The 10,349-nt window shown below is 54.1% G+C and overlaps 1 protein-coding gene across 1 annotated transcript; it reads left to right on the forward strand.

Moving 5' to 3' along the window:
* The first annotated feature begins 436 nt into the window (after positions 1–436).
* On the forward strand, positions 437–9,981 carry LOC133095675 (MHC class I polypeptide-related sequence B-like). The gene is given in 8 exon segments (XM_061197422.1): positions 437–458; positions 1,495–1,649; positions 1,779–1,911; positions 5,343–5,603; positions 5,879–5,932; positions 5,935–6,165; positions 6,745–7,023; positions 9,794–9,981. Coding segments are annotated over 8 exon segments (1,260 nt in total). The 3' UTR covers positions 9,919–9,981.
* Positions 9,982–10,349: the final 368 nt, after the last annotated feature.

The raw sequence follows: 10,349 nt of genomic DNA on the forward strand, positions 1-10,349 counted from the left end.
CGTGCCAATGAAGCAGCTGTGGTCACAAATAAGCTTGTGCCCGTGGGGACCAAGGAGATGCAATGTATTTTCAATCCCCTCAATCTTGGTTTGTGCCCAAGAGAAGGCAGCTGCTCTTGAGCTTTCAGACTCTCAAGTGACTCAACTCTCCAATTCCCAGGGTTCTGCATATACCTTCCTTGATGTCATCTTCCAGACCATGCCAGATGTTGGGCAAGTCTTCAAAGATGACATAATCAAGATCCTAAATCCCAAAAGCCTCCATCAGTCACCTACGAGCTCCAATGGCCCTGCTGGGGTCCTGAGGGAGATAAGTGTGAAAGATACTCCAGGCAAAATCACTCTTTAAGGCTGGTCCATGGGAATTACTCAGAGCCCCCTCCTGCTGGTGAGGGACACTTTGCCCCTCTTTTGAAGGCCCAAGAGTGAAGGACTCATGGGACATGTGACAGGGCATGGTGAGGCGGGCCTCTACACAACCGTGCCTCTTGTCTAGGCAAAGAGTCATTGCGATTAGACATATTCACTAATCAAGTTTACTAAGGTCAGAAGCCACAATAGAGTTGGAGCCAAAACCTCAGGAATAAAGAGAGTCCCCTTTCCTGGAATGTCCTCAATTTTTCATTAAGGACATTTTTTAATGTCCCTCCTCTTCCTCCTCCTTTTCTTCCTTTTCTCCCCCCCCTCCCCTCTGCCTCCTCCCCCCACTCCTCCTCCTCCTCCTTCTTTTCATTTTGCAATAATTCTAGACTCACCAAAAAAATTACAAAAATAGTTCAGAGATGTCCCACGCAACCTTCAGCCATCTTACCCCAATGAAAGCATCTCACGTACTGTAGTACATTGCCAAAACCAGGAATCAATGCACTTTTTTTCCTCAGGTAGATTTGGTACTTGAAACTCCAGAAATCTCTTTCCATCATGACTAACAAAACAGGTTTATAGTTTTCAAAGTGCTGCCCTTTGAAGAGGAAGTGCTTTGAGTCCAATCCAAGCCAATGCTTGAGGCACAAGACTCTGCAGTTTTCTGGTCTAGTTTGCTTGTGAAGAGCTGAGAATCACCGGAGCATCAAAAAAATGGAAATGTTCCTGCAGATTGTCACCAGAGAGAGCGGAACTGATGGATGTTAGAAAATAATCCAGGGATGGGTCCTCAGCAGGGAGGAGAGCTAAAGGGCCAATGCACGTGGTTACTGGAGAAGTTATCTGGATTGTTTTTAATGAGAGACATTTCTCACCTCAATGGGTTTCCTAATGAGTTTAGGTGGTGGAAAACATCATTAAAACAGAAGAAACATCAGTATATTCCAGGCCCTGAGAGTAATCCACTTACTTTTCCTGGATGAAGTCCCTTCTGAAGAGATATAGTATTCTCTTTTAAGAAGATGGGTGCAGAAACCCAGGAATTCAACCCGGGGACTTCCCTGGTGGTCCAGTGGTTAAGACTCCAGGAGGGGCGTTAGCCTAAGGGGCCCCTGCGGAGAACCCCCCAAGGCAGCGAGCTGAGAGGAGGCCCCGTTTCCTCCTCCGTCATCCTCATCACGGCCTCACATCACAGCCTCAGCGACAGGCCCTCTAGAAGCTGCCACACAAAAGATAAAATCCCCAGGTCCTGGGCCAGCACAGCTAAAACCCCTCAACCGCTGAGGGTGAGAGTGGAAGGAAAGAAAAGGAGAATAAGGAGAGCAAGCGAGAAGGAAGAAGGCGCAGCGGCGAGGAAGGAGAAGCAAGTTGCAAAGGAACGGAGCAGGGCGGGTCAGAGAAACACTTGACCACAGGCCAGGAGGCGGCATCTCCCGGGGAGAAACAGCGCCACCCAGCGGTCCAGCTCCGCGCGGCTGCCAGGGCTGCTCCTTGTCCTGCCGTTTCTAGCCGGCGCTGCCCTTTCTGTGCTCCCGGCTACCGCCGCTGGTGAGTGGCGTTCATTGAGGTCCTCAGCCGGGAGCCTGGGGAGGTTTTAGGGTCCGGGTGGGATTCGGTGAGCGTCGCGGGGACCGTCTCACTTGCGGTGCAGCGGGGTGGGGGGTGGGGAGTGGGGGCGGGGGAGTTGGGGAGTGGGGGCGGGGTGAGGTCGGGGAGGGGCCGGGAGCTGCTCGCAGCCTGGAGCCACCACAGCACGTTCCCGCTTTTCAGTCTCTTTCCAACTCCCACCCTCTGCTCCCCCTGCTGCACCCGCCCTCCCTGCTTTCCTCTTCCTCACACATCCCCGTCCTCTGACTCCCCTGGGTGGGAAGGCTGCCCCCAAGCCTGGGTTGCTCCCGTCAGAGGCGATCAAGGGCTCTTGGAGGTCCGACGCTCAGGGGGCCACTTCCCACCGGTGTGTTGGGCTCCCTCTTAGGCCCCTGAGCGCTGTCCTCTCCTCCTGTTCTCAGCTCTGCCCTCTTCCCGTTTCTGGCCTCGGGAATCGGGGAGCTTCCAGGCAGGCAGTGTTCAAGGGCCTCAGTCCTTGGAGTTGGGGGTCTCTTTCTAGTGACCAGGAGCTCTAGGAAGGGCCCAAGGGCCCTGAACCACACTTCCTACTGCTGTGGGCACCGTGGTCGATCCTGACTTTCACTGAGAGAAGCGACAAAATATGTTTTCACATGTTCAGATACAGGGAAGTCATTCTGGCTTATACATGAACTAAGTTGAATTTTGCGCTAAGTAAATTGCCTCTTTGTGGCCTGTCAGACATACATTGTACATCTGCTTTAATTATTAAAGGAAAGGGCATATTGACCAGAAGTAAAGAATGTCCATGTTAAAAATAAAGACTAAATGCCCCTCTTCCTGGGACTCCAACGCTGGTTCACCTTTGATGATAAGACTCCCTTCCCAGGTGCCAAGGCCATACTGTGCGTGCTGTACGTGTACGTGCTGGTCTATTTTTTTTTTTTAAACCTTGGAGAAATGTAGCCCTGACTTGTTCAATGTTCTTTGTTCGGACAAGTTATAAAACTGTGCTGAAGGGGAATTCCCTGGTGGTCCAGTGGTTAGGACTCAGTGCTTTCGCTGCCGTTGGCCGGAGTTCAATCTCTGGTCCGGGAACTAAGATTCTGGTGCGAGGCAGCCAAAAAACTACCCCCCCCCCAAAAAAAACACCAACAAAAAAACACAACTGTGCTGAAAACCCTGCTTCTCCAGAGCAGTTTCTCAGAGTTATCTGGGAAGCTGGCTTCCCAGCTAGTCCTTAATTTGGCTCAAATAAAACTCTCTATTCTTTTTTTTTTTTTTTTTACTATATTTTATTTTTTAAATTTTTGAATTTTATTTTATTTATTTTTTTATACAGCAGGTTCTTATTAGTCACCCATTTTATACACATCAGTGTATACATGTCAATCCCAATCTCCCAATTCATCACACCCTCTACTCTTATTATAGATTGTTTATTCATTATTTTCACTGAAAGAAGTTAGGGTCTGACAGTTTTGGAGCCAAGGGATTCTTCCTGTGATTTCTGTGGTCTCCACTCCCCCACCACCACCAATGTTAATTCTAATTTTCTGCTGTACACGTGTTCCCACACCTGATTCTCTCCTTGCCTCCTCCCCTGCCATCTCTTGCGCCCCCTCAGGATTTGCCCTCCCCCTCCCTGCTGTTCCCTCCTCTCTGCGGTTCTCTGATCCCTTCCTAGGGCATCCTCACCCTCATCCTCTCGTCCCTCATGGATCTTTACCTGCAAGGATCAGTCACCTGTATGGCTCCTACCTTCCCCCAGCTTTCACTAACCTTACATTTCTGGGGTTGACTTTTGCCCACACTCACTTTTGCCCAGTATGAATTCCCTACATCCCCGCTAGTTTCATCACCAGGGGGAGCTGTGGTGATGGGCCTTGACGATAATTGTACCTTGAGCACAGTGCACAGCCCCTGTGGGAGGACCTCTCCCCCGGTCTTGGCACCTATCCTCCTATCTCCGTCCCAGTGCAGGCACCTGCCCTTGGCCCTCGTTCACTGTGGGCCTTTCACCCAGCACTGCCCCTTCCCCACTCCTGCATCCCAAACGTCACTCTCTGGAGGCTTCCACTCTCCAGGCCTCAGCTGCTGGACTCCACTTGCCCTGGTCCCTCTGCACCTCCCCCCATGGCACCTTGCCCAGCTCCCACTCCTTGTCCACCTGCCGTGGGCCCTCACCAAGTTCTTATCAATCACAAGCCCCCTCTTGTGGTGCCCCAAATCACCACCTCACCCTCACCCTCCCTCACCCACAGCACCCCTCCTCTCCTGTCTTCACCCTAACCCAAGGTCCCCCAGAGTCACCCCTGAGGCATGCTCATCCCCTGCCCCCCAATCCAGGCCCTCACCACTGTCTCCTCTGCAGCCCCTTGCCCTTCCTCCCTCCTCAACAGGAATACAACCCGTGGTCCAACTGCCCACCTCCTTGGCCTTCATCACCCTCTCTTAGGTTCACTGACCCCAGTGGGCTCTCACTACCTCAACCATGTATCCAAAATCCTTGTTGATGCCACTTGGTGAGTTGGCCTTTCCCTACAGGGGGTCTTCCCCCAGCCCCGCCCTCCTGTGCTGGCTGCCTGACCCACACCCTCTGTGGAGGTGTGACCTGCCCCCAACCACTCCCACTGTGCAGGTCCCTCCCAATGTGCACCTTGGCTTTCCAGTTCTATTTTCTCTTGCCACCGCTCCTTCTAATTCTCCATGACCCTTGGGCACATGGCACTGACTCAGGCCCCCAACACCCACCTCTCCCAGGGGACACTGGCAGGTCCAGCCACCTCCCCACCTGGGGCCTCACCATGCCTCTTGCACTCTGGGCCTAGACCCACTGCTTCACCTCCACCAGGGGTACTGGCCCACCTTCCACTCTCTTAGGGCCACAGCCCAGCCCCTCAGGCCCCTCTGCCTCGTGCCTCACCCTCCCTTGAGCCCACCTCGTCCATGATGAACCTGCCCCACGGGCAGCAGCCCTCGCTCTCCATCTCACCTTACCGGCCTCTGACCAGGGATCCCTCTGATCCTGGGCCTGACACTGCCCCTCCCGCCCCTCTGACTCCACCTCCCCTCACCCTGGTCTTCCTGCCTTTCCCTTGCCCCCTGCAGGCCAACCTCTCCCCTTGGCCTCCTGCCTGGACCCTTAGGGAGCCGGTGCCTCCCTGTCCTGGCACTTGTCCTGCATGTTTGCCCATCTCCACCCCTCCCTCCACTCCTCAATTCCCCTCTCCTTCACTTCCCTTTTTCTTTTTTCCCCTGTGTTGGAAAAATTCTCATTGTGGTCCCTTGTACATGTGCATGTTCTGCATCCTCAGTCCTGGAGCAGGTCAGGACAGCAGAACTTGTCTGGTAAACATTTGATGTGCACTTGTTTCTGGAAAGCTGTTTCATCTGCGGTTCCCCCTTCCCAGGATCACACAGTCTTCATTACAACCTCATGGTGCTGTCCCGGGATGGATCTGTGCAGTCCAGCTTTTTCGCTGGGGGACACTTGGATAGCCAGGCCTTCCTGCACTATGACCGTGAGACAGGCAAGGTAGAGCCCCGGGGACTGTGGGCAGAAGAGCTGGGAGCTGAGACGTGGGACACAGAGTCCAAGGACTTGACAGAGACCTGGAAGGACCTCAGAAAGCTTCTAGCAGAAATCCTGGCCCTGCAGGAGGAGAAAGGAGGTGAGAGTGGGGAGAGGCCAAGAGTGCTGTGAGGCATTTCCCAGGAGAGTCTGGGGCCCAGAGCAGGGACCTGTTCCTTTCCACTGGATGTAGGGGGAAGGGACAAAGGAAGGGGGTCTGTGAGTTCAGCAGGGAGGTGGCTGTGATGCAGCAGCACTGGGAAGACATGAAGGGGAGCAGGGAGGGAGCCCTCTGGCTGGAGTTTCTCACTTGGGTGGGAGGACAGAGGGACATGGGGACTGGAGGAGTCACTGCTGGGGTGGGGTGGGGTGCAGGTGTGAATTCCCTCCAGGAGATCGTGGGCTGTGAAATTCAAGAAGACAACCACGCCTGGGGCTTCAGGCTTCTTACCAAGATGGGGAGCTCTTCCTCTCCTCTCACCTGGAGACCCATCGATGTACAGTACCCTAGTCGTTGGGTCCGACCTTGGCCATGGAAATGGAGAAGTCCAGGGACACAGATGGCTTTCAAAGCAAGTATTACTGGGCCCACGTGCAGGGAGAGCTTTGTGGAAGACCGCGGGGCTATCTGGAATCCTGGACAGGCTTCAGGGAGAGAACAGGTACTGCTCCTGGACCAGGGCCCTTCCTCTCCCCCAGACCCCTAGAGCCTCCCCGCCGTGACTCTGCCCACAGAGACCCTCCCTGTCCTCTGGGTGCATATATGCTCTGTTGGCGTGGTGTCCTGCAACTTCCTGCTCTGTTAAATTCATATAGAAAGATGGGCAGGTGGGGAGGGGAATGAACTGCCCCGGTGACAATCATCCAGGGGAGCAGTGGGCCCTCTGACAGAAACTGTACCAGGGAAGGTGGGTGTCAGTCAGGAGAGGAAGCCCCTAGACTGGGGTGGGCCCCCCTGGCTCCCAGCCTGCCTGTCCCAGAAAGTTCCCTGCTGGTCCCCAGGAGCCCACCCCGCACGGCCCCCTCCTCAGCAAGAGAGTGAGGCCCCATCACAGCCCCTCCTCCTGTCCGGCTAAAGGAACTGGGCCCCAGGGTGCAGAACAGACTTGGAGCAGGTCTGGGGTGGGCGAGGGCTCAGCCAGAGGTGGAGAGTGGGGAGCAGCAGCTCTGTTCTCTTCGTCTTCCTTAGAGGGAGCAGGGCTTGGCCCCGGGCCTCACTGGCTCTGTGTTTTCTCCCCCAGGGCCCCCAGCCGTGAACGTGACCCGCAGCCAGGACTTGGAGGGCACGGTCAACCTCACATGCTGGGCTTTTGGCTTCTTTTCCCGGAATATCTCAGCGGCCTGGTTTCCAGATGAGGAACCCATGAGCTGGGAAGCCCAGCAGTCTGGGGGTGTCCTGCCTGATGGGAATGGGACCTACTGGACCTGGGTGACCATAAGGGTTCCCCAAGGAGAGGAACAGCGTGTCAAGTGCCACGTGGAACACAGCGGGAATCACAGTGCACACCCTGTGCCCTCTGGTGAGCCTGTGGTGAGCCTGGAGGGGGTTGTGACCCTGGGAGGGTCAGAGGCCAGGGTCAGGGAGAGGAGAGCAGGCCTGTGGCTCTGGGGTGCCTGGGTTATATATAATAAGGCCCTTTCTCGGGAGAGACCCTGGTGCATCAGAGTCGGTGGTGGACCATTCTGGGTATTGCTGCTGTGGTTGTTGTTATTATCATCGGGCTTTGTGTCCTTTGCTGCACGAAGAAGAAGAAGAAGACAGCATCAGCTGTGCGGAGCCCAGGTGAGAAATCTGGGCAGGGGGTGGGGATGGGAGGGGCTCTGCCTGGGACGTAGGGTCCCCTACGTGTCCCTCTGCCCAGATATGAGAGGATGACAAGCCTCTGTTCCAAGAGCTGGACATTGGAATGTTTGTGAGGGGAATAGGAGCCACGTCTGCTCTAACCCCTTGGTCCTGCCCAAATCCAGGGCCAGGCTGGGGCCCTTAGTGTCCAGCGGGGCCTCTCCTTGCTCTGGGTGAGACTGGGCAGCAGTGAGGGTTGCAGCTCCTTTTGTTGTCATCTCTTTTTCTCTACTCTCAGACTCACCAGGGCTTGTCTGGGGAGCATGTGTTGGATCATGTGCTGGTTGGGAGGGTCTAGGTGATCCTGGAATCAGAAGGAACCTGCAGTAAAGTGTTTGTGACCTGGTGAGGAGGGGTTAAAAACTGAGGAGGAATTCAGAGGAAAGGTGATTTCGTGTCTGCATTTCTCTCCCCCAGTTTTTCAGCCAGTATTAAGAATCCAAGTAGAAGAATCATAAGGCTCAAACTAGGGGTCAGTGGATGGTGCCAGAGCCCTGCCTGTGATGCGCCCTTGTGAGGCCCCACTTAGAGATGTTTTGCAACCTCTTCAATTCCTCCTCCATGAACTGTCTTCTGAGTTTCGTTTCCTCTGGGTCACTCCCAGCCTGCATCCTTCTCAAGTTCCCATCACGTGCTGCCCCCATGCTTGCTGGGGTTTCCTTAATATGGAGGAGTAGTGAGCAGATACCCCTTGACCATTTGGGGAGAGGAGAACAGCCAATCCTTGGACAACTGGGGTCACTGATTTTATCTTACCTCCGGGTTCTTTCCTGTCCAGCCCCTCGGGACACAGTCCAAGGGCTCTTTAGAGGAGGGCACTGGGTCTGTGTTCTGTGGCCTCACCCTGCCCTCCCTGAGCCAGTTCCCTTGCTCATGGTGGTCACTGCCCTGTAGATTTGGAGAAGGGGATGGTCACATTGATTTCCCCATAATCAGGTTGCTTGAGGGGAGAGGAAAAGAGCAGCAGAGCTTTGTGTTTGGCAAAGAGCAAAGGCAGAGCGTGGAACAGTGAAAAGGTGGCGTGTGCAGAGACTCAGCTTCTTCTGTTGATGCCACCTCTTTGTGTCACTGGCATGCTTGGGGACGTGGTTTCTCATCCACGAGCCCAATTCCCTTATCATCATTTGGCCTTCAGCCTGGGCATACAGGGATGGTTAGTCACCCTGCCCTACAGCAAGAGGCTCTGTCCATGCAGCAGCCAGAGCAGGGGACCAGGCAGCTCTGTAGTTGCTCCTGCTCTCACCTGGGGCACCCCCGAGCCCTCCCCACCCACCCCACCCCCAGGGAACATGAGTTCTGGTTCCCTTGGGGCAGAAACGGTTGTCTTGTATGTCACTGGGGCATTTGCTGGGAAAACAGTGTGAAGATCATGTGCTAATTTCTCAAAATTACTTTTAAAATTTTTGATGTCCAATACAAATGTTTATGACTTCAGGTGGCAAAGCTCAATAGGATTTCCTCCAATACTGACCTTGCGGTGCATATTAAATGAAAGAGGAATTCAAATGGGGTGCTGCCTGTGGGAGGTGGATGGTGGCAGTGGCAGTCCCAGGGTGCAGAGGGGGCCAGGTACAGCCTCGGGCTGGGGGTGTCCCCCCCATCCGCATTGAGCAGCAGATCCCTACAGGAAGGGAGGGCGGTCCTGGTTGAATCCCTGCCTGGAACAGGGCAGGAGGGACTGTGCAGCCTCAGCCTAGCAGCAGCACTTGGGGTGGAGTTGGGATTCCAGGAGGCAGTGGACCAGGAAGGAGGAGAGAAGACCAAGTGCACCCTGAGAGCCTGGACGGGGAGTGAGGGTCACGGCAAGGCCAGGCCTCTGCAAACCAGGGGTGTTCCAGGGTCAGGTCAGGGGCAGGGCCTGTGGCAGCCCAGTTTTTCTAGACGGGGCTGCTGTCACCTGGGCTTCTCGATGGGCTTTCCAGTTAGGAGCTGCTGGCTCAGGGCTGGGGGCGGGCAGGAGGGTGCGCTGCAGGTGGAGGTCAGGGCCTGAGCTGGAGCCGGGCAGTGGAACAGGTGCTTGTGCAGGTGAGGAGGCCCGAGAACGGAGGAGAGGAAGGAGTTGTGTGTGTGTCCACTCCCAGGCCTGGAGGAACGCGGAGTCGGGACCCGTCTGTGACGGAGCCTCGCACTGTGTCGGGGATGGGTCCGGGCTTAAGGCGGGAGGGCTTTGGGTTTCCACTCCTGGATCTTGTCCTTTCGTCCTGCCGACCTTTGTCCCTGTCGTGGAGGGTGGTAGAAGCAGGGACAGGTGATGATGTTGGGGAGTCAGGGGAGGAGTCCAGCAAGGGCTGGGCAAAAAGGGGGCAAAATAGGCGGGGTGTTTTCTTCCCTCAGAGAAAGACAGAACCTGGCTTTGGAGCAACTGAAGGAGAATCTCTGAGGGAATAAAGAGCAATATTCTGCAGCCAATTGGTCATTTATTTATTGGTTTTTCCTTTTCCCCAAAGCCGTTAGCCTACAAGACCTGGATCAATGCCAGATGGAGCCAAGTGACCATAATGGCCTCACACAACCGGGATTTCAGTCCTCGTTGTCAGACCCTGCGTCCATCAGTTCCACTGGGGGAGCTTAGAATCTGCTGCCAGAGGCCTGAATTCAGCTCCCTCTTCTGGTCTTACTAGCACTTTCCCTTTTGTGTGTGTTCTATTATTTATCTTATTATTTTTATGTTTTATTTTATTTGTTATTTTTTTAAGGTGTAGTTGATTTACAATATAGCACTTTCCCTCTTTTTTTAATTTATTTTTTATTGAAGTATAGTTGAATTATTGAACACAATGTTGTGTTAATTACTGCTGTACAGCAGAGTAACTCAGTTATACATATATATACATTCTTTTTCATATTCTTTTCCATTATGATTTATCACAGGATATTGAATATAGTTCCCTGTGCTATACAATGGGACCTTGTTCTTTATCCATCCTATATATACCAGTTTGCATCTGTTAATCCCAAACTCCCACTCCTACCCTCTCCCACCCTGCTCCCCCTTGGCAACCA

The sequence above is a fragment of the Eubalaena glacialis genome, chromosome 7 (genome assembly GCF_028564815.1).
Source record: "Eubalaena glacialis isolate mEubGla1 chromosome 7, mEubGla1.1.hap2.+ XY, whole genome shotgun sequence".
NCBI classification, from domain to species: domain Eukaryota; kingdom Metazoa; phylum Chordata; class Mammalia; order Artiodactyla; family Balaenidae; genus Eubalaena; species Eubalaena glacialis.